This window comes from Rattus rattus, chromosome 8 (assembly GCF_011064425.1).
Source record: "Rattus rattus isolate New Zealand chromosome 8, Rrattus_CSIRO_v1, whole genome shotgun sequence".
NCBI lineage: Eukaryota > Metazoa > Chordata > Mammalia > Rodentia > Muridae > Rattus > Rattus rattus.
In genome coordinates, this window is record NC_046161.1 from 107,917,268 (window position 1) to 107,941,425 (window position 24,158).

Sequence of the window (24,158 nt, forward strand, 5' to 3'; positions counted from 1 at the left end):
GGTGGTGCATCCATTATGGTGACCTGAACTCGCACCAGGTAGGCGCATGAGAGGTTAAGGGTGGCTCACTGGGTAAACCTCTGCTTACCATATAGTACATGAGGGCTGCTGTGTATCCTGCCATTCAACAACATCCCAAGGACGTCCATGGTATTACTCTTCTCAATTTGTAAGAAGAGAATGAATCTCTAGGAAGTCAAGGGACTTGGCCTGAACATGCACAGCCAACACAAAGTCAAGCTGGGCTTTGGACCCTAGTGCCATTCCTAAGTCCACTGGAATCTCCCAAGTGCCAGTAAGGGACTTGTGAGGTGGGTCCAGTTAGGTGGGAAAAGTCAATTAAATAAGTCAGCCTCAACTGGGTAGTCCACAGTTAAAAGAAGTTCACATGCAAGCGAATATCTCATGGCATGCAGCGTGAGAGAGGTGGTTTAACAAAAGAGATGAGTACATTTGAGATGCCGAGAGTGCCCAATTATGGTTTTGAATGAATCAAAAAAAAATAATAATAATGTGTCTTCTCTCTTCTCTCAAAAACCTTATCCAATCACCAGCTTCCACTGTTAATGTTATATGATGCTTAGACTCTAACTAGACACTGTTTACTTGCAAAAGTGAAAGCACACAATGAAAACAAAAGAAAAAATAACAACAAATTCGACATTGAAAATAAGGTCCATGTGCTAAAGTCCTTTACTTGCTAAAGAGAGGCTGTGGTCCACAGTAAATCATTAAATGATTATTTTTGGCAGTGGCCAGCTGGGTAAATGTGGTGGTCCCATCTGACTCTGTTCCAGCTGAAAAGTCTTAGATATACAATTTAAAATTATTCATTTAATTAGGAACTACAATAATTTAAGCCTATTCTACTATTTTAGGGTGTTTGGGTTTTTTTGTTTGTTTGTTTGTTTGTTTGTTTGTTTTTTGCTTGTTTGTTTTTTGTTTTCCTTCTTTCTTTCTTAAAGTCGTTATGCACATATTGTGTCTTTACTAGCTGAGTTGATGAATTGAAATGTTAGCAATGAAGCTGGCTTTGCTTGTCAGTCAAATGGGTAAAAAGTATAAAGGTTTCATCCTATGTTTCCATTATGACTCTTTTTTTTCTTACAAGTAAAAGTCACATTTAAGATTGTGGTTTAGCACGGAAAGCCTTTATTCTTTGTTCTTACTCATCTTCTATCAACAGAGGACCTGCGAAAGTGAACTCTACTGTGGAGAAAGAGCTGAGAAGTACTGGGCCTTCCAATCCTGTATCTGGAAATCTGTTTTAGTAGGAATACCCAGAGACCACAAATCATTCTTATGCTTGACTAAAGCCGTACAAATACTGTTCTGAAACTGTCTCCCAAATGAAAACGATCTGAAGTACTGCGTAATCTTACCAGAATCTAAATGTGATCTCAGAGCTGACTTGTAGAGTCTAGCTAAGAATGCAACCTCATGCCATTCTATGGCCCACAGGCAGCTAAACTGTCACCACACACTACAGGGGAGCAGGGGGATAGCTTATGACAAACTAAACTTCTTTCTTGGAAACGTGTGACTTTCCTCCACATCCTCTGAGTAAAGGGAGTCATTTTTCTAGGTCCTTCATCCACAGTGGTATACGTAAGGCATATCAGTAGTACACAGTGCCTCTACGAGACTCATAGAGACAGTATCAAAGAGACACGCAGGCTTAAAACCACTAAGTCAGAAGCACGATGTATTCCCGTGTGAAAATGAGTGATCTCGCTCTATAGAGGGGGAGGTCGAGATCCTTAGATACGATGTCCTCGGTGGCGCAATTCAGATTTAGATCAGGGTTTCTTGATCCCTGTTCCTGGGGTCTTTCTACACTGTTTAACCTGTGTCGGTTAAAAAAAAGTATGCCTTGTTTTCTTCATGTCTTTACAAAAGACAAGATCCCGTGCCCTAGGGTGCACGCTGAACACTAAAGTGTGATTGCTGGTGCTCAGTCCATGGTGTTTGCATTGGCTAGTGATGTTGAGCATATGTTCGGTGTTCTAGGTTGTATTAGATGCAAATATCAGTGGGACTTCTCCTTAAAAAAAATACAAAGCTTTGCCAGTGAGTTCAGGCATGTCATAGACGGAGATCAAGTGTACTACTGGCGGTTTTTGTTTTTGTTTTTGTTTTGCAGTTCATGTGACAGCTCATCTCGGTTGTCAACTTGATGCCAATGAGAAGTGTGAGGAAGAAACTGCAATTGAGGGATTACCTCTATCAGACTGGCCTGTAAGCAAGTCTTACCTCCATAAGACTGGCCTGTAAGCAAGTCTTGCCTCCATCAGACTGGCTTGTAAGCAAGTCTTGCCTCCATCAGACTGGCTTGTAAGCACATCTTCAGGTCATTCCCTTAATTGCTAATTAATGGAGAAGGACCCTGCTCACTGTGGGCAGTGCTATTCCCTAGTCACACCGGCCTGGGCTATATAAGAAAGTTATCTGAGCAAGTCAGTTAGCATTGCTCCTCTAGGTCTCTGCTTTAGTTCCTGCCTTCAGGTTCCTGCCTCTGGGTTCCTGCCTTAAGCTCCTGTCCTGGCTTCCTGCCTTAAGCTCCTGCCCTGGCTTCCCTTGATGATGCCCTGTAACCTGTCAATTTCAGTCTGTGTTCTATCACAGCAACAGGGAAACAAATGAGAAAAATACACCTTTTGAGAGTAAGACTAGTCAAGAGCATCATAATTGTAAGAAAAGATTAAACACATCAGATTTTGTTCCTTCTCTTCAATAGTCACTATGCCAACACATCCACAGGAGAAATAAAAACACTCAACTCGGCCAACTTCTCAGCAACTTCCTATTACTTCAGACGTTAAGTGAATAAAAAGTTCTTTACATGATTACTGTTGGAACTGACCTCTTATGTGTGAAGGACCTGGTAGGGCAGTGAATCATCTGGTAAACAGATGGGGAAAGGAAAACAGACCATGTATATGGCCATGAGGTACAGACCTACATGTGTAGGCAAAAGGGTCCTTTTCCAGAAAGAGCTATGGTGCATAATGAGAAGGACCTCAAGTCTAAAGGCAATGCCCTAGGACCCTCATCCTTGCCCATGTGAATGAGTGTTCCCCGGGAACATGCCAGCTTGTTCATGCCAGCTTGTTCATGCTGGAACCCCACAGCTGTGTGAGGCCAGCAGCATCTAGGCAATTCTATATGACATCTTCTCAAGTCCCAGCAACCAAACCGAACTCTTCCACTCACCGTTCCTGCCGTCCCCAGGGAAAGATGGTTCATCTGCTGCGTCAGGGGACCCACGATGTTGGTTGGCTGCATTGACATGGGGTGGTCCATGGTGGGTGTGATCACAGCACCCTAAAAGCACATACAATGTCCATCTGAAAACACGTTCCGTGAGGGAGAGACCCGTTCTTTCTCAGAAGCAAGTACAGTTTTTGGTGAGTTTGCTTTTCATGGGAAACAGTGAATAAATTCAGACTTGGGTGATCTGATGCCCTTCTCTCTCTTTCTGTTCACCCATGAGTGTGCGGCACCAGTGAGTCCCTTCGCTGTGATACGGTTGGTGTGGCAGTGTGCCTAACACACCTGACTGTTACCTTTTGGGGTGTTTTCAAATAAGTCATATGCACCTCCTCTCCCATTGTTCTGATATATTTCTTTGGTTGAAAGTTGTGAATAGTGATAGAAATCCTCTCTTTTTTCTTGATGCTGAATAAAACTTTCAGTTTGTTTACTTTTTCCATTTAAATCTTTTATGTGGCGTGTAGTATGGTGTGCTGTGTGTCTGTGTGTCTGTGTATGTCTGTGTGTGTGTGTGTGTCTGTCTGTGTGTGTGTGTGTGTGTGTGTGTGTGTGTGTGCATGCATATGTTTGGACACAAGCTAATGCACATGCATGTTTTAGCATGTGTATAGAGGCCAAGGGATATCATGTGGGAGTTGATTCTCTTTTCTACCATGGGACCCAGGGAATGAACTCCTGTTGTCAGGCATGGTGACAGGTACTTTTATCCTCTGAGCCATCTCCCAGGCCCAAGGCTTATTCCATTTATTTGTGATTTAAATAAGCATTTCTTGCTTTCCCCAATGTCACCTGTGACTGGGGTTGGGGATAACGGGACCCACGTGATCTTCTTGACAGCATTAAGGATGTAGCAAAGCCTAACATGAATTACCCAAGAATCATGGTTACTATTTCAATGTCTTTACTTCCTGGTTGATCTTTTCTTAATTTCTTCCTTGATTTAGCCTTTTGATATAAGAAACTACACTGAGCATCTTGTAGCTAGTATACGTATGGATAGACACGCGTACACATGTACGCCTGCATACATCCGTACATCCAAGTGTTGTAGTTTGGTTTCAGGTGTATGTTTTGTGTATGTGGGATGCTGCCGATGGTAGTGACAGTGGCTGTAGTGTACTTGTTAGTGTGGATGTGCACATGTGTATGCACATGTGGAATCCAGAGTCCAACATCTGGTGCCCTTCCATGGTGTTCTTCTTCTTTATCATTGCATAGGATTCTTATGCAAGTGACAAGATATATAAGCTTCAATTCATAATGATAAACAGGTACACACATTAGAACTTAGGCAGACTACTTTTCTTCCTGCTCCTTGAGTCTCCTTACTAAAAGCAATTTATTTTTTTCCTTAAAAAAAAAAAAAGAACCTTCCCTGTGAATCCTCTAAGAACTAATCCTTTTAAGTCCCCTGGGGATAAACTCCAGAAGACTCTCCTAGCTCAAGTAGATGCTCGCTGATGCATTTGTCTAACTCTAACAAAGACGTGGCACCCTCTCGGCATTTTAACCCCGTGTGGTCACATGAGTTCCTTCTCTTCCTGAGTCCCAAACACACATGGCCTCTTAGTCCTTCCATCCCAGGGCTCACCTGCCGCAGTTCCAGAAATATCTCAATTTAATCAGCCTGACTAAAGGAATAGATGTGAAAATCCACAATCAAGACCACAGTGTGGGGGGGGGAGAGCCATCCTCCTCCGTGCCCAGGAGGCTGCCCTCACCCTGGGGTGTTCTAGGAGAGGCAGACTTAAGGTTTTATTTGGGAAGCAGTCTGTGAGCGAGGTGGGCAAGCCTGTGACAGATCCATCAAAATTCTCCCAGGGTAAGAACAGAGGGACAGCATGCCCGCACTTGGAATTAATTTGGAGGAGATTGTCTGATCTCTCGGAGTCTTCCTTCACAGGAAGCTGTGTTTGGGGAGCCATTTGATGGCAGCTGCTGGTGCGCCGTGTCTGCCTATAAACCCGAAATCTGCCAATCACACAGAAGAGTGGGAAGGGACTTGTCATAATCTGGAATTGTAAACAGAAGACCAAGCACAGAGTGGAAAATAATAGGAGGGAAAGACTCCCCAAACAGATGAGTTACTGCGGATAAATGCACGATGCCATGAGGATCCCTGGGAGGAATCGTATAAGAATATTTGCTTGTCGTCAGTAAAAATGTCGGACGGACAGAGAATCCCCACAAGTTATCAAGAACATTAAGCTGTTTAGTCTCAAGGGAACGGAAGATGCTCGCAATTAGTGAGTTAACTGGAAATGATTGACAGGAACCTACCGGAGAAATGAAGTCTTGACAACGCTTTATCAAGGACACTTACCTTAGAGGGTCTGAGGTATTGGTTACTGAAACAAAGACTGGTGTTTGCCAGCCATGGTTGCTTATCAACGTCAACAGAATCCCGTTCCTATCGTGCAGCACAAAGGGGAAATGCAAAAGGGAGAGGAAGGGAAATTCTACACTTGTTAAGGCAAACCGGCACCCTCCGTATACACTGTCACATCTGTCCCCCACCGATGCACTTGAGCCATGGACTTCAGAATGCTCTGTGACAGACTTTGCCAACACATTCAGGGTGACATTGTCTCCTTGAAATATATAGAATGTGCTATCTGACAAGCATTCACTGGGTAAATGGCAGCACAAGAGGAGACATGTTTTTCATTCCAGCGTCTCTGGATGTCTGGATTTGCTCTGTGTTTAAGCTGCAAAGAAAAATCCTGTAGCGCACGCCTTTAATACCTCCAAAAAAAAAAAAATCAAGCAATGGTCTCACGGCTGATGGGCAATCTAGTCTGTGTAAGCCACTGCTGCTGTGAGATAAAGCCCTTCTTCCTTCTCCCTCAGAGGGAGGACATGGTCACACCGCCCAGAAGTCTGGGATGACAGCAGTCATTTGGGAAAAGTATGTGGAAGTCACCTCAAGCGAGGCAGGATAGGAGGACAGAGTAAACTAAAGGACACTGGAGGGAATAGATCCCCCTGGATGCTGGCAGGGACTCAGAAAGTCCACACAGCGGGTAAAGATCACCTGCAGACACAGCTCTTGTTTTCTGAAGGGCGTTGCAAACAAGGCTGTTAAACCTAGACAGCTTACCCAGGGCCTGGATATTCGCAGCCTTATGTCAGCACTCTCTCTAACCCCGGAACATACACAGTACACTCCCTAAAACCACCTTATGGCTTCATATATAAAGGGAACTTCTTTTAAAAAAAAAAATTGAAAGCATTAAGGAGATCGACTCGCATGTTTTTTTCTTACTTTTAAAACTTTACGTACTTTTTAAATTTTTAAATTTCTAATGCTAGCTCTCTGTAACAGGCTCACTAACTTACTGCACTCAGGCCCCTCCTGGGATACTTTTCTGTAGCATAGTCAAGGGTCTGGCTTTATGTGAGTGGAGGTCTCTAAAGGGGCAGGGACCTCCCCCGGCTGCAGGGAGCTGTGGTGGAGTCCATCTCTGCTGTTATGGCTGCCGCGAGCATCAGTGTTCAAAACTGGACATGAGAAAAGAATCTCTGCTCTTGACCTTCTGCTAGTATCTGAAATGAACTTGAAATCTTTGAGAGTCCATTCATTTCCCGGCAAAATGATGGGACTCTTCACGCCCAACAAAACATGGACAGTCACTGGCAGGAAAGCACACACTAAACTTGGGTTTGGGGAAGCAAGCTCAGGCCCTCTGGAGAGCAGCGCGGGCTCTTAACTGCTGAGCCATCTCTCCAGCAATAAACAGGAGATTAAACAATGTCCTTCCTTTGCGCTGCTTTGCCATTGTTTCTGGGCATGGACCTCTGACTGTGAATCATCACAATACATTTCAACAAGCTCAAACAGGCCAAGGCTGCACCTTGCAGAGGTGAGATAGGGCAATTTCCTAAAGAACTGAAGCCACTGATTGGTCTCAGACCTTCCACGGGACCAGCTTAGCATTTTAGAGCCCTTTCTACATGGCATCTATATAAGCCTCGTGTCGTGCATGTCTCAAATCACAGGACTGCTGAAGTCAAAGGTGAGAAGGGCATTGGGAAAACATAAAGTAAGAAAATTACTCAGCTAAATGAAAAAGAACAAAAAAAGGAGAACGGTGACCTCCCCCCAGCCCTTGTCCTCCGAGCGTTTCATGCCAAGACACTCAAGGCTCGCACTATATGGTTTATTTCATATACTGATTTATGCAACTGGGTTTTTAAATAGGAACTGCTTAGCATAACTTTTAAAAATATAGCTGAAGGTCGGTTTTTATTTTGTCCTCAATCTGATTTGGTCTTTCTGTCGCTATAATATTTTTAGAAGAAATATTCCCTTGAGTTTATATATATATCAAACTATTTTTAGCACAGAGAACATGGGCGGCTTAAAAACCCGGCAGTTCATGTCAATGACTGACAGCAATAGTAAATGACTGACAGCAATAGTGAATGAATGACAGCAATAGTGAATGACTGACAGTGATAGTGAATGACTGACAGTGACAGTGAATGACTGACAGTGATAGTGAATGACTGACAGCGATAGTGAATGACTGACAGCAATAGTGAATGACCTACAGCAATAGTGAATGACCTACAGTGATAGTCAATGACTGAGAGCAATAGTGAATGACTGACAGCAATAGTGAATGACTGACAGTGACAGTGAATGACTGACAGTGATAGTGAATGACTGACAGCGATAGTGAATGACTGACAGCAATAGTGAATGACTGATATGTGTATGTGTGTGTGTGCGTGCGCGCGCCTGTGTGTGTATGATATATGATGCTGTTTTATCTGTTTTATCACACCATGTCCAAATAAACATTTTCTGATGTAAATTGCTTTGGTGATGGTGTTTTATCACAGAAACAGAAAAAAAAATACGAGGTTGTAAAGAGCTCTTGTTGGGAAAGAGTAAAATAACCAAGACCCATTTCCTATAGTTAGGGACAACCATCAGGCTTCAGCTACTTTGACAAATTTACAGCCAAATTGGAGGGACAGAGTGACTCCCCTAAATCCAGTTTGAAATCCAAATGGCTATGCTGGGGCTACTTCCCTTTCATGAAACGTTTCATAGTGATCTCTGAAAAACAAACAAACAAAACAAAACTAACAACCTCCCCCCCAAAAATCTCCTAACAAAGCTGAGAGAAAACAGCCAGGACAAAACAAGAACCCACCAGCTGAGCGTGGCAGTGGTAAACAGCCAGGATAATCTGGGGGCCACGAAGCCCCGGAGTCCTCCTCCTGTGGATTCCTTTCCCACATCTCCTGTTCTTGTCTCCTTCCTTTCAAGGGTACGCCTTAAAGCGGAGCCACATCAGATCACGCTCTGCAATCTGCGCTGACAGGAATTGCATGCAGCAAGGCAGCAAAGTCTTTGCAATGGAAAGACAACTTTCCATGTCTCTAGGACGAATTCTCATTTAAACTAAAGAATGGTTAACAATGACCCGAGTTCCTGACTCAGGTCTTCATACTCTACCCACTGTGCCACACTCCCAGCCCCCAAGCTTCCATTCTGCACCTATAATGCATTCCAAGGGGTAGGGTACATCCTTTATGCATTATAATAATTTACTGGAAGAATTATGAGTAAACAAAATTCCAAGTCAGAAAGTACTTTTGCGGCTGCGAGGAGACTCGGGATTTAGGGGCACTCACTGCCCTTTTAGAGGACCTGAGTTCAACAGCCGTGTCAGGCAGCTCCAGAGAATCTGACGCCCTCCTCCTGCCACCTCAAGACACATGTGGTACACAGCACAGTCACACAAATACCTAAAATTTTCTTAAGCACTTTGGTGTGCATGTGCGTGTTCACATGTGTGGATGCATGAGTGAGTGGGAGTGCATACGTGTATGGCCCGAGTGTCAAGGTCAGAGAATAACCCACAGTGTCAGTCCCTGTGTGGCATCCAGTTTTTGAAATGGGGTATCTCATTGGCTTGGGACTTCACTGAGTATGTCCAGCTAACTGCATCTGCCTGCTTCAGCCCCCCATCTTGCTCTCACTGGTACAGTCTGTAACAAACAATTTGCCCCTCACTGATTAATTATTCACCCCCAAACATCTGCTCTAAAGTCTAGAATCCCTGGTGTGTGTGAGTGTGTGTGTGTGTGTGTGTGTGTGTGTGTGTGTGTATCAACATATAATACATAAAAGCTCTGATTATGCAATACAAAAACCATATCGAGATATAGTCATTAGGGGACTGGAGAGATGGCTCAGCAGTTAAGAGCACTGGCTACTCTTCCCAAGGTCCTGAGTTCAATCCACATGGTGACTCACAACCATCTGTGATGGGATCTGATGCCTCTTCTGGTGTGTCTGAAGACAGCTACAGTGTACTTATATAATAAATAAGTAAATAAATATGTCTTAAAAAAAAGATACAGTCATTAGAAAAGGGCACAGAGTTGACATCTTCCTCCTGGTCCGGACAGCTAACAGCTGACATTATTGTTTTATTATGGTGCAGCTTCTGATTCACTTGCCAAATGCTATAGGTCACCAAGCAAACGTGCCAAGGCTACTTCTACCTTTTAATGTTCACTCTTGAATTTAGATTTATTTTGTATATTATTCTACAACTGTGGTAGACAAGTTCAGTCTCTCTTTCCTGACAAAAAAAAGTAGATTCAATCAAAATGGCATCCAGTTCAATCCCAACCCAAACCCTCAAGACAGGCTTCACAGAAAGAGAGAAAACATCTTAAAATTCATGGACGCACACAAGACTCCAGATAGCCAAATAGTCCTGAGTAAAGAAAGCAGGGCTGGATACAGCACCTCCCCAGAGCTCAAGATACACCGCAAAGCCATAGTGACAAAAACAGCAGGGCACAAAGGCAGACACAGAGGTTACCAAAGCAAAAGAGAAGACCCAAGCCTGAGAACACGCAACTGAATACGTTTCTCATTTGATAAAGATACATACATAAAACATAGCAAAACGTTGAGAAAATATAGCAAATGGCACTGGGAAAATTGGATGTCTGTAGGTAGAAGTGTGAAATTAGACCTGTGCCTATCACCCTATGCAAAGACCCATTCCAAAGGGAGCAAAGCCTCACTCTGCAATCTGGAACGCAGAAACTTCTAGAATAAATCATTTGTGGTCCCTACAGGGTAACGTAGGGAAGGACTTTGCATTCACTCAGGGATCAAGGGAACAATATTTAGACGACTAACCATATCTCAATCTTCCTAATGCTGAGACCCTTCATTCAGTTCCTCATGTTGTGATAACCACAACTATAAAATTATCTTTGTTGTTACTTTGTTATTAATTTTGCTACGGTTAAGAATTGTAATATAAACATGTTTTCTCCAATGGTCTTAGATGGCCTCCCCATGAAAGGATTCTTCCACCCACAAAGGGATCAAGACCCACAGGTTGAGAACTGCTGAACTAAAGTTTCACGGTGAACTATGAGATGTTTTTTATTTTATTTTAATTCACTTATTTATTTGCTTTTTAAATTTCTGCGTGTGAGAGGGTGATATGTGTGTGTTAATATGTACATGTGCCTATGTTTGGGTGGGTGACAGTACCCATGAACACACGTAGATGTGGAGGCCACAGGAGGATGTCAGATGTCCTGTTGTATCTCTTTCCAATTTTCTCCTCTGAGACAGACTCTGTATCTGATCCTGGATCTGGGCTGGAGGCCCTTGAACCTGAATGATCCTTGGTCTCTAATGCACATAGCATTAGTGTTATAGGCAATGTCTAGCCTGCCTTTTTTGATGAGTCCTTGGATCTAATCTCAGGTCTTTCATGTTTGCACTGCAAGTGGCTTTACTCATGGAATGATATCCTAACCCCTATCTAATTATTTCATTTGAAAACTGTTGGGAGATTGTGTGTTTGCTTGGAGACAGTCTCATGTTGCCCAGTCTTGCCTCAAACTTAATACATCAGAGGAAGAAGATGAACTTCTGATTCTCCTGTTTCCCCCTCTGAAGTCCTGAGATTTTAAGCCTAAGGTCACTATGTCTGACTCTGATGCTGTTTAAGAAGGACATAACATCCATCCTTAAACAGCGAGTGCAGATAATTTTGCACACAGTCTGTCAAAAAGACACTATTAGATATAAACATAGTGGGTTTTTTTCTGCTCATAAATCAAATGCTCAGGTTGCTTTTTAACTGAAAGAATGGACTTTGGATGTAATAGTAAAAGGCGTTAAAACCAAATTAGTTTTACCCACAGATGCCTCCTTCCAAGGGTCCTTATTGTACTCCTTGCCTACCCAAGTGTCAACAAAGGTTTCATTTATTAGTGAAGTAACTATTAATAAATGTAATAGTCACCTTGAGTGAGAATCTGAGGTATAAATATCACACTGAAGTGTTTCTCAAAAGCAAGTATCACAGACAATAGGGGATCTCTATGATGCCTTTTTCCTTTGATCATGCTTTAAGCTTTTGTGCCTAAAAGACATGCGCTAAGAAAACAGGCTCGTCAGCAGCTGCTGGTGTTTTAACCAGCGTCCCTACAATACTACAGCAGGTGTTGGGAAGATGAATCTGTGGGAAGAGCACTTGGCTGTTCTTGCAGAAAGCTTGGGCGTGATTCCTAGCACCCACACGGTGGCTCCTGGCTGTCTGTAACTCTAGCTCTAGGGGATCTAGTGACCTCTTCTGGCTTCTGTGGGCACTTCACGCATATAGTGCACAGACATACATACAAACAAAACACTGATACACATAAAACACATCTAAAATTTTAATAATAGTAATAACAATAGGACAGAATGGTCTTCAAATGTATTAATTCATTGAGGGAGAACTGGAAAATCAGGACTTAGGGGCCCAATGGTCAAATGGCTTTATTGACTAAATATACAACAGAATTTATAGTTCTTATATCATTAAGCTCATCTACCTGCTAATATAAGAACTGATTCCATTAGTTTTAAAATATCTTCATCATGAAGATGGATTATTCTTTATTTTATTTTGATTAATGTACGTGTGTCATGTGAAAGTATGCTACTTGTGTGCAGTGCCCTCGGAGACCAGAAGGGGGCGTCTAATCCTCTGGAGCTGGAACGTTGAGCAGTGGTGAATAACCTCCCCCTAGCACTGGGAGCTGAACTGAGGGCCTTTTGAAGAGCAGCAAGTACTCTTAACTAGCTCACTGGAGTCATTTACAACATCTGAAATATAGTGTAGTGTTTGTCTGTCTGCTCCTGCAATACCACTTGGTTAAGGGTGCTGGAGGAGCAAATGAGAGCTCAGTACTTGCTCATACCCAGGCTCTTGAGATTTTAATGGACAGTGGCCCCAGGCTCAAAGTAGGCAGGATGCTGCATTCTTGTGATCAGTTGAGCTGATGAACTTCCAGGATCTGCCCGCCCACCATATACAAAGTGGACTCCCACAAATGCAGCATAAATCTTTAGTGTGTGTGCATGTGCATGTGTGTGTAGGTGCATATGCCTGCATGTGCATGGATGTGGGAGCAGGACGACAACCACAGGTTTCATTCTTCAGCTGCCGTCCACTTTGTGTCTTTTGAGGCAGGGACTCTCACTAGCCTGAAACTTACAGAGAACGGTGGACTAAACTGTCTGAGAGCCCCAGGTGTCCCCCCATCTCTTTCTCTTCAGCACCAATACCCTATTTTTTTTTATGTGGGCTCTGGAGATCAAACTCAAGTGTTCAGGCTTGCATGGCAGCAAGCCCTTTACCAACACGACCATGCTCCAGCCCCACACTTTATTTGCTCGTCAGATCTTTCTGGTGCTGTGAAGAGGCTTCACAATACCACGGAAGCCCGAGATTCTTGCTGAACTTTGCTGCCAATGAGAAAAGAAACTCCGCACTCTATCCGCTAACTGGCGATCACTCTGTAGATGTCCACACAGATTCCCAACACACTGGAAGCTTCAAACGCTTATCCGATGCAATATTCTGGATTCATCTTCTCAGGAACAATGAAGAGAAAATGATTCCCGGTGGATGTGTGAATATTTATGGACTGCATAAGCCCCTCATTAACAGCTTCCCTTGATGATGAATTGGCCTGAGTCCATATCAATTATGGCAGGGAGATGGGCCAGGTTGCTGAAGGAACCTGGGAACTTCCTGCTCAACTTACAGGGCTGATGGATGGGCAAAGCTCCTGGCTATCTTATAGCCATTGTTTATGATGTAGCAAGCCTCAGTGTGTCACAGGACACCTCTACCCTTGCTCAGGATACCTCGACACTCCCGACTACTAGGAAAGTAGCAATTTCTCTGCTTGCAACTTGCTACAAAATGTGCTTTACTTTGTTGCTCGTCAGAGGACACTTCTGGGATGTATCTTTTAAGACAGCTTTATGCATTTGTCTGGTTCGCAGCAGGGGTTCAGCAAGACCTAAGGATATGGGTGGGAAGTCTTGATTGGATTAAACAACTAATTTCCTTTCCCCCTGAAAGCATCCTTTGCATTGATTGGTTGGTTCTGGGACATACTGATACTGAGGTGCAGAATCACTTCAGGCCAAGCCCAGCCTCATCCAGTCTGTCGTCTCAGAGGAACTTAGTGTTCGAGCTTCATGGGGAAACGTGTAAGATGTGATGTTTCCTCTCCACCATGGTTCAGAAAGAATATTCTTTGTGTGTGTGTGTTTGTGTGTTTTGTGTGTGTGTGTGTATTGTGTGTATGTGTGTGTATGTGTGTATGTGTGTGTATGTGTGTGTTAGAGTGAATATTCTTTGCGTGTGTGTTAGAGTAAATATTCTTTGTGTGTGTGTGTGTGTATATGTGTTATGTGTGTTCATAAATGTACATGTATGGGTATATTTGTGTAGTGTGTAGAGAAAAATGTCACTGCCCCTTCGGCACTGTCCTCCATGTTTGAGGCGATGTTTCTCACTGACCACAGCCTTCCAAGAAGGCAACACTAGCTGCACATCTGCTTGTCTCCACCTCCTCAGTACTGGAATCACAAGCGACAGCCGCCATGTGGGTCCTAGGACAAGAAGTCTTGGCCTCCTGTTTGCACAACTTCCTTTGCCAACCAAGGTATCCTGCCCAATGCAGAGTTAATTTTCTACCCTATAGTTTCCGAAATTCTTCCTCTGTGTCTTAACCATCTTTTTAGTTCTTTTTCAGTTTTTCAGCTGAGCACCAAATAGCTTAGGTTACCTTAGCAATATCAGTGTGCTCCCTTGTTACAGCCACCATCGGTTAGAAAAATAAACCCTGTCCCTTTCTGTGAGTAACTTCCTGTTGCTGCAGTGTTTGTTTGTTGGCAACGGGGCTCTCATCCAGTTGCTTCCAGAAGGCAGTCCTTCTCTGCCTTCGCGGCTGTGTCTGTGGTCATCTTTGTTAAAGGTTGCCAAAGTCAGTGCTGTCTTCTGCATGTAGAGTAGGGGCAGCCAAAGTAAACCCAGGCAAATGGGTCCGAAAGACCAAAAATTTTCTCCTCCACATTTTCTGAACTCTTACTATTGGACATAGATCCCTAAGGCATGGTCCTCAGAACCACCTTCAGGGGATTCTATATAGAACTCAACTTAGAATAGAAGCAGAATGGAGAACTGTAACACTTTTGTACAGGTGGGGACAAAAAGCTGCCCAGTGCCATGCAACCACATAGTGGCCAACACTAGCAGGATTCTCCAGTGAACATCTGGAAAGGTGGGGGCCACTAAGCTCCAGAATTAACTGGCTATTTGATCGATCTACTGCAATTAACTCTCACTGTAGAAAATTATGTCGAATACAAAAGTTTCAGATAAAAATAAAAGCTAATTTCATGGCTTAAAATGTATGTTCACAGGTAGACTCATGGTAAGCTAATCCCACCCTGTTCTTTCAGTCATGGTCCACTAAGAGATGTTATTATCTAATAAGCCTTGAAGACAAATACTACTAGTAGGAATTTGAATTTGGGAATTTATAGCCATATGGCCTGTGATTGATGATCTCTGTGTTACTTTAAGAAAATTTTGTAAAGTGGGACTTTACAAATTTTGTAAAGAAATGGTTCAACAGTTAAGAGTGCACACTGCCCCTACAGAGGACCTGGCTTCAGTCCCCAGCACCCACATCAGGCAACTTACAACTGCCTAGAATTCCCAAAGCAATGATTTAGTTTATTTCAAAACCACAAAAATATCATAAGAATATTATTTTTATTTTAATGAAATGGGATAAGTCCACACTGTCCACAACAGGTGACTATGATTTGCCTCATGCTCTGCTAGGAGTGTGATTTCTGTCAGCTGCAGATAGTTTCTGTGGTTGTGTGGTGCTTGGAATTCTCGGAAATTTTCAGAGGGTATATAAATGCTAGGTCTCCTGAGAGGCAGAGTTAAGTTTTTGGTTCTTATCATGGTTTGTTAAGTAGTCATATGCAATAAAAAAAAAAAAACCAACAACAACAACAATAGCAGGAAGAAACTAGATATCCTGAAGGTGAAGATCAAACTTGCCCCAAGAAACGCAATGACCCAATCAGTAGGAAATAGTCTAATAATAATGTCACCTCCTCTTCTTTCTTTTTCTTTTCCTCTCCTATCTAGTGTTAGGGGGGTTGAAAGAATGGAAGGAAGGACACACAAAGTTAGCCTGTGTCTGGCTACAAACTATAGCTCCAGAGGATCTCTTTGGGCTTCTATCAGCACACACACACACACACACACACACACACACACACACACACACACACAGAGAGAGAGAGAGAGAGAGAGAGAGAGAGAGAGAGAGAGAGAGAGGTGCCGCTACTTAAACCTTCTTTTGAAAACTCTATGAAAACAAGGCTATCAATACATTAACATGGACCCACTACAAATGCACTTCTTCTGACCTCTCAGTCCGGAGCTGACATTATTACAGTGACACATTAAAGATGTGACCTGACAAAACTGTTTAAACAGTTTATTGTCCCACCTGGCTCTCTTAGCATTCCCTCCCTCCCTCCCTCCCTCCCTCCCTCCCTCACAGACTGAGCCAGTAACAAGGAAGGGCACAGAGGGTGAGCTTTAACAGAATCAGGCATCTGACTAGTATCAAGGTTTTCCATCAATATTTTCATTTCTTCCACACAACAGCAAGCCTGAAGCCATCAGCCTGCCAACCTCTACCTTCTTCATTCCCATCACAAAGGCCAAACCCTTCACCTCCTCACTAGAAGGGAAGCTTCAAAGGCAGTTGTTTGAGTTTCCCCCTTCTGGCAGATGCTCCCAGCCTGGACCTCCACAAGTTAGCTCATCTTTCAGGGATCAGGGATCGCCCACTCCCAGCAGCCAGCCATGGTCAGGCTTCCGGTCCTCATAATCCATCCTGCACTCTTTCATTTCTTTCTTTTGACCTCGCTGAGGAACACATCCAAAGGCAAGGAAAGCAAACAGCCCTTCAGAAACTTCAAACTTCCTTCAGAGGGTTTCTAGGGCAGGCAACAGCTCCCCCCTCCTCACCTCTCCCCTGCTTCCAGACTCTCTGGGAGAGTGCTTTATCAAGGAGCTGGTTTGACTGAAAACCCTGACCCTCAGCCACTTGCCTGATCCAGGTAATCCCCAGATTAAGGAATCATGAAGCAATGGCATTTGTGGGCTGGGTTCAGCTGGAAACATCTGGCTGACTTGGTACCACTTAAATTAGCAAAAAGTACGCAGTAGTCAATTATTTCTTTATTCTTACACGGAAATATTCACAGCATCGAGTCTTCTAACCCTCCGAAATGCACACTTCTGAGGTGGATAGGTAATCCACTTGGACTGCTCTGTGGGAAAGTCATGGTTTGACTTTTGAGTATTATAAAAGCTAATCTACTTTCTAAGCTGTGTTGGATATTTTTTGAGACAGAGGAAGCTAAGTTTTGTGGTAGAAGGAATTATGTTCAGGCTCTAGGGAGGCTGCCCCGAGTTCAGTCTCCATGCCTAACTAGTTGCCATGGTAGAACACTAGGAACTTCTTAAAAGATTATTTTTGGCAGATATATTTAGGATCCAGGGTTAATTAACTAATTCAATTCACCCATAATAATTGAAAGCAGGCATAGCTTACTTTGAAAGAACTCAGTGCTAACTTAGAGTTAAGTGGCCTTAATGAGGCAAACTGGGCAAGCTTCAAAAATCTGATGTGTGCACGGGGCCGGTGAGAGGGTTTAGAGGCTGAAGGTTTTGTCACCAAGACTGAGTTCAATTCATAGAACCCATGTGGTAAAGGAGAAAGGGAGAGAACCGATTCGCAGAAGTTACTCTCTGTGTTCCATTTATGTGTCATGGCATGTGAACATACATGCACATGCATATGCAAAATAAATACATGTGAGAAGCTATTTTAGATGATATACAGTCACACAAAACAGTCAGGGAGACTATAATTACTTTCCAAAGAGACAGCATTGACTATACTTCCCCTTGCTGTCTTCTTCTGGCTTAACTCTTGACTGGGTGGCATTGCACTCAATTCCTGACGTCACGAGTTAGGCCTTCTGTTACAGGATTGTTTAGGGGGAGCAAGCTGGGAACACTTAGCTACATCAGTAAGTTATGGGTCCCCGGGAAACAACCTGAGACCCTATAGTGCCAGGCTGAAGAGCAGGAGGTAGAAAGGGAATTGCTGTAAAAACTGGAGGCTAATTGCGGACACACCAGATTGAGCCCAACGTGACTGGCTAGTTAGTTTAATTATTAATTAATTCAAAACACTCGGCTGGCTGGAACCCTGAGCCCCTGAGGGATGGATGGGTCATCTCTAAAGAGGAATTGGCAGCAACAGCCTAGGTGTGAATTTCAGTGGTCAGTCCTAGCTCTATATGGAGAAGGCTGCCATTCTCCACAATGCTAATCAGAGTTTGCTGTCAACCTGCTAATTGACTCTTGAGCTTCCCGTGATATTCCTCCTGACAAGCATGACTCATGCCTAAATAACCCTTCTGTAGATAGTTTGCTAATATGTACATTAGCAAGATATATTTGTATATAGTATACATTTCTCTGACAGTGAAGGAAAAATTGGTAACACATACATGCATGAAAGTCGCTAACTTTTATAACTACAGTGACTACTTAGGATAATTACAAAGTCAAAAGTTGGTGCTGGAGAGATGGCTCAGTGGTTACGAGCACTCTGCTCTTGCAGAGGACCCAGGTTTGGTTCCCGCAACCCCCATAGAGGCTCATATCCCTGTGTAACTTCAGTTCTAGGTGATCTGCCGCCCTCTTCTGGCCTCTGTGGGCACTGCATGCATGTGGTACACATACTTTTTGCAGGCCAACACTCATACACATAGACAAAAAAATTTAAACTTTTTTAAGAAAAGAGAGATTCTGTTTTTTAATCCAAAAGCTTAATTTCAAACACATAGTTTCTTTAAAGATTTGACTGTATAAGTATTTACACCTAATAGTCTTCATTTAACACCTTCACTTTAAAAGTATTTTTGTCCAGCATTCATTTTGTAAGTATACAATAAAGTAATAAGTTAATTTTTTTTGGGTCAGCGGCCTTGCATGGCAAGTGCTTTTACCCATTAAACCATCTGGCCAGCCCTGGGTTGGATTTTAATTCTGCACAGTTTAACTTTCAGCAAGTCAGCAAGAGTAAGCTTGCTTCTTACTCTTGGCACCCAAGACTAGTCTGAACCAGGCCTCCCGGGGACCAAGGGACACAAGAAAAATGGGACAGGTCAAAAACAGAACAGCTGGCTTTTCAGAGGTGATAGGGTGCTGAACTCAAATCGTTTTAACCAATAAAAATATAAAAATGAAATTATTATAGAGCATTTCAAAGCTTCCAGATAAGGTGGTATACACCTTTAATCCCAACTCTGGCAGAGCTCTGAGTTTGAGGCCAGCCTGGTCTACAAGGGAGTTCCAGGCCAGTTAGGATACCTAGTGAGACCCTGTCTCAAAACAAAACCACACACACACACACACACACACACACACACACACACACACACACACACACACACACACCCCAACATAACTACCCTGCTTGTGGAAAGGTCAGAAGGCTTGACCTCACGGTTACAGAGATTTCCGTCCTAAAATTGGCTCAAAAATATAGTGTCTTCTTTCAGTATTGTGTCATGAACCTTATAATGATACATTATTTGTTTTATCTAACCTACCTGTTTTAGAATGCAAAGAATCATTAACTTGAAAAGTTGCAAAATCCCTATGATATTAATCTTACTGTGGGCCATATGCAATGACTTGTCAGCATAAAACAAGCAAATTTTCCTTAGATATACCATCCAGTATTAAATAATTCTGAAATAAAAAAATTAAATGAGGATGCTATTTGGATGGATGTGTTCTTCCAAGTCTAAGCTATTAACTAGACCGTACCTTCCATTTCCAGTGTACCGGTGGCATGCCAAAAGATTAAAATACCTTACTTCTTATGCTAATGTAATTTGCACTAGTGGGCCCAGATAATATACTAATATTTTATATTCTACAACAAAAGAACAAAATCATAATAATTTTTTTTATTAATCTCTCAACTTGATTTGCTGAGGGTTAAACTCTATAACCTGAAACATGGAGATCGTAATGAAGAACCGAGCCTGACATAATGAAGTAAAATTGGTGTTAACTGGATTGAAAGGCAGGTGCCCCAGTTCTGCCACCAACTTGTGTGATATTAGGAGAGCTAATTAACCTCCCCGAGTCTCCCGTCTTCTCCGCAGAGACACTGTTGCGTAAACCTCAGCTTTATCTTCCCTCATGGGACCAAGAGTACACCATGAGTCTCAGAAGAGATGAGATGAGCTCTGGAACCAGCGAAGACAGCCACATTCCAGAGAAAGGTATTTTCTCAGTGAACTACCAACATCCCATAGTCGTAGGAAAGAGTGGTACACACTCGAGACCGTCACAGGTGCTTGCAACTAACGAGAGAGGCAAACTCTTCAGAAGGCATTTGGAAGGAAGCACCAAGTCTGTTCCCTTAGGTGGGGTAAGGGGGATTTGCTGTTTCCCCTGCTTCTGTCCTTCTGAGATGCTTAGTCATAATGGTTAACTTGAGGGGATCCAAGGTCACCATGGAAACAGTGGTGGGTATGTCTCAGAGACAGTTTCCAGTGCAAGGTAATGAGGAAGGAAGACTCATCTCAGGTGTGGATGCTACAATTCCCGAGGATTCTCAGACTGGATGACAAGGAAAAAGCAAGCGGAAGACTGAAACTCTCTTCTCTATCTCTACTTCCTGACTGGATACAGTGTGACCGAATGCCCCGTGCTCCCTTCATCCTGACTTTCCTGCCATGATGAACACTCCCTCCAACTGTGGGTCAAAAATAAACTTAATTTACTTTTGTCAGGGTATTTTGTCACAGCCATTAAAGTAACTAATATCTGTACAAATTCCTACACATAGGCACACGGGTGCATACGCACATACATATAGGTGCACACATTCACACACACACACACAAAGACAGACAGACACACACACACACACACACATACACACACACACATCTCCTTTTCCTTTTTCAGTCAGGGCTCATTGATAAATCTCAGGGTTCTATTCATCTTTTCTCAACAGAAATCATGTCAAATTTAGTTTCGCATTCTTTAAAGTATACCAAGGTGATGGTCTCCTCTTTAACACAGCACAGGTTTAGTGAGGAGAGGAACTACATGTGCCTTACCTTCCTCTCCACCCCTTACTGTGGAAGAGCATCCATGTCTGGTACCTCTCGGGTTCTATGCTTAATTAGAAAAGACCACAAGAAAGGAAGCCCCTGTGATCTCTCAGGACATCTCAGCCTCCTGAATGGAGAACAACATTAAGGAGGGCAAAAGGCGCTGCACCTCCAGGCTGAGGCTCCCCGACACGGGCATGTCGGATTGACTGACACGTCCACCCAAGACCATCTTTTAATATTTGAAATCAGCGGCCAGGGCATTGTTTTATTACTTTTCCCCACGCCGGGGTGGAGGTTTTGCTTCAGCAGGAACTTAGATTTTGTTGGGTTATTTCTCTAAATTTCTAGCCAATGTCTGACTTATCTATCAAAGACACCCGGGATGTGTTTGTTGAATGAAGGGTGGAATAAATGAATGAAACTCCATTTTCCCAATAAGTTCACTGAATTTTAACAGTTTAATGCTTTCGTTAAAGAAAGGAGAAACTGAAAAAGCTATCTCCCACCTCTACCCCCCACCCCACTCACCCCTCCTGCCATGGTGGTCATCCTAACAAAGTTCAGGGAACAGAACTTTTTTGGTTTTGGTTTTGCTTTGTTTTTCGAGGCAGAGTTGCTGTGTAGGCCTGGTGGTCCTGGAATTCACTCTGTAGACCAGACTGGCCTTAACCTCGAAGATCCATCTGCCTGTCTCTCAATCTAGATTGTCCTAAAAGTATCTCACGGCCAATTACACATTTTCTTTCCCTTAACAGATATATTGAATTTTCAGAAACACACATTTCTAATGAAATATAATCTGCATATTTCTAATCTGCTCACCCCTCTAGTATTCTCTTTTGTTTTGCTAGACTTATAATCACTAGGCTCCATTAGGTCAAACCCACTTCTCTTGGACAACCAATAAGTTACATTTTTAACATATGCTGCAAATAACATCTAACAACGAGTGCATACCATGTGTGTGGTGTGTGTGTGTGTGTGTGTGTGTGTGTGTGTGTGTGTGTGTGTGTGTGTGTGTTTGGGTTACCTCACTCAGGAAGATACTTTACAGTTCCATCCATTTGCCTAAGAATTTCATGAAGTCATTGTTTATAATAGCTGAGTAGTAATCCATTGTGTAAATGTACCACATTTTCTGTATCCATTCCTCTGATGAAGGACATCTGGGTTCTTTCCAGCTTCTGGCTGTTCTAAATAAGGCCGCTATGAACATAGTGGAGCATGTGTCCTTGTTATATGTTGGAGCATCTTTTGGGTATATGCCCAGGAGTGGTATAGCTGTGTCCTCAGGTATTAGTGGATATTAGCCCAAAAGCTTGGATTACCCAAGATATAACCCACAGACCACATGGAGCTCAAGAAGAAGGGCAACCAAAGTACAAATGCTTCAGTCCTTCTTAGAAGGATGAACAAAAATGCCCATAGGAGGAAATATGGAGACAAAGTTTGATGCAGAGACTGAAGGAAAGACCATCCAGAGACTGCCCTACCTGGGGATCCAGCCCATATACAGCCACCAGACCCAGACAATATTGCTGACGCCAAGAAGTGCAAACTGACAGGAGTCTGATATAGCTGTCTCCTGAGAGGCTTTGCTAGAGCATGACAAATACAGAGGTAAATGCTCGCAGACAGCATTGGACTGAGAATGAGGTCCCCAATGTTGGAGTTAGAGAAAGGATTGAAGGAACTGAAGGAGTTTTCGACCCCATCACAACAACAATACCAACCAACCAGAGCTCCCAGGGACTAAACCACCATCCAAAGAGTACACATGGAGGAACCCATGGCTCCAGCAGCATATGTAGCAGAGGATGGCCTTGTTGGACATCAATGAGAGGAGAAGCCCTAGGTCCTTGTGAAGGCTCAATGCCCCAGTGTAGGTGAATGTCAGGGCTGGGAGGCAGGAAGGGTTGGGTGGGTGGGTAGGGGAACACATTCATGGAAGTGGGAGGAGAGGGGATTGGATGGGGTTTATGGATGGGAAACTGGGAAAGGGGATAACATTTGAAATGTAAATAAATAAAATAACCAATTAAAAAAACATCTAACAGCTTTCAGATAAGTTCAACATCTCAAGTTTTGAGGAATCTTATCAGTTTAAACAGGGAGGAAGGTCAGCATGGTGACACACTTCTGTGAAACCTGGACTGGGAAGAGGGTAGCAAGGTCACTAGGAATTCAGATTCAGTCTCAGTTATTCAGGGAACTCACGGACAGATAACCCAGGCTACATGAGACCTTGTCTCAAGCAAACAAATGAACAAAAATAAAGTAAGAAACCCAAACAAACATGGGAAAGTGGATACCCAGTAGTTATTACTAAATTTAAGAAATCTAAGAAGATGTACCTTAAAGATAAGTGTGGTACAATTTTGTGATTGTCTAATGATCTGTGTATAAATAAAGGGAGAGGGGGAGGCAGAGAGAGATCATCTGTCAGATGTGTGAGGAGAATGATCTTGCCTGTTTGGACTCAGCTGTGAAATAAATCTGTGACAAGTAATTCTAGTTTCTAAGCGAGTTGTAAGAAGGAATGCTTGCTCTCCAGCTGCTGCTGGTGTTTAGGGAAGTTATAAAAACTTTAGGCCATGAGAGTCTACAGGGAAGAAATCAATTTCTGCAGAGCAGCACAGAAATTTATATTCCACCCTCACTTCCTGTCCTGTTTCTCCAGAGGCTTGAACAAGCAGCTTCGCACCCCTGAGGCTGCACCTCCATTGGCGTGATGGGCTGACACAACCTGTAAGTCCTTTTTGTCACATGGTGGTCACGGTGTTGAGGAAGGTATCTAATACAGATACAATCAAATGATTAGCCTGTCCTGATTCATGCAGGGCCTCCTCGGTAATTCCATAACCAAGAGTGCTTGTGGTTACCAGGCTTACCTGGGTGAACAAGGCAAGTTCTCTGCTCAGAAACCACGGGGATGAGTCCTAGTGCACCTTGAAAGCAAACACCTCTGCTGCTTTTGCTTTTGGGCTAGAAGTCTGTTTGAGCATGGAATTGTCTCAACCTTCTCTTTTGGGGACTATAAAAAAAATGATAAAAACAACCCAGAAGCATACTGTTTGTGTGTATATGCACATATGTTTATGTGTACGGGAACACATGAACATGTATGTCCATGAATGCAGAAGCCAGAGGCTAATGTTGGTATCTTTTAAAATTACCCTCTTTCTTGATTTTTAACAATAGCATCTATCACTACAATTTCATTCTCCCAGACTGCCTAGCCTACAAGCCCCGGGGTTCTCTCTGCCTCTATTTCCCCAGAACTGGGGAA

General features: G+C 43.1%; 1 protein-coding gene across 5 annotated transcripts in view; it reads right to left on the reverse strand.

Moving 5' to 3' along the window:
* Rbms3 (RNA binding motif single stranded interacting protein 3) overlaps positions 1-24,158 on the reverse strand; it is a 665,104-nt gene that overhangs the window by 46,759 nt on the left and 594,187 nt on the right. For all 5 annotated transcript variants that reach the window (XM_032911069.1, XM_032911066.1, XM_032911068.1 and 2 more), the window contains one exon: positions 3,214-3,324. In XM_032911069.1, coding sequence (XP_032766960.1) covers positions 3,214-3,324 — 111 coding nt within the window. The remainder of the gene's footprint in view (positions 1-3,213; positions 3,325-24,158) is intronic.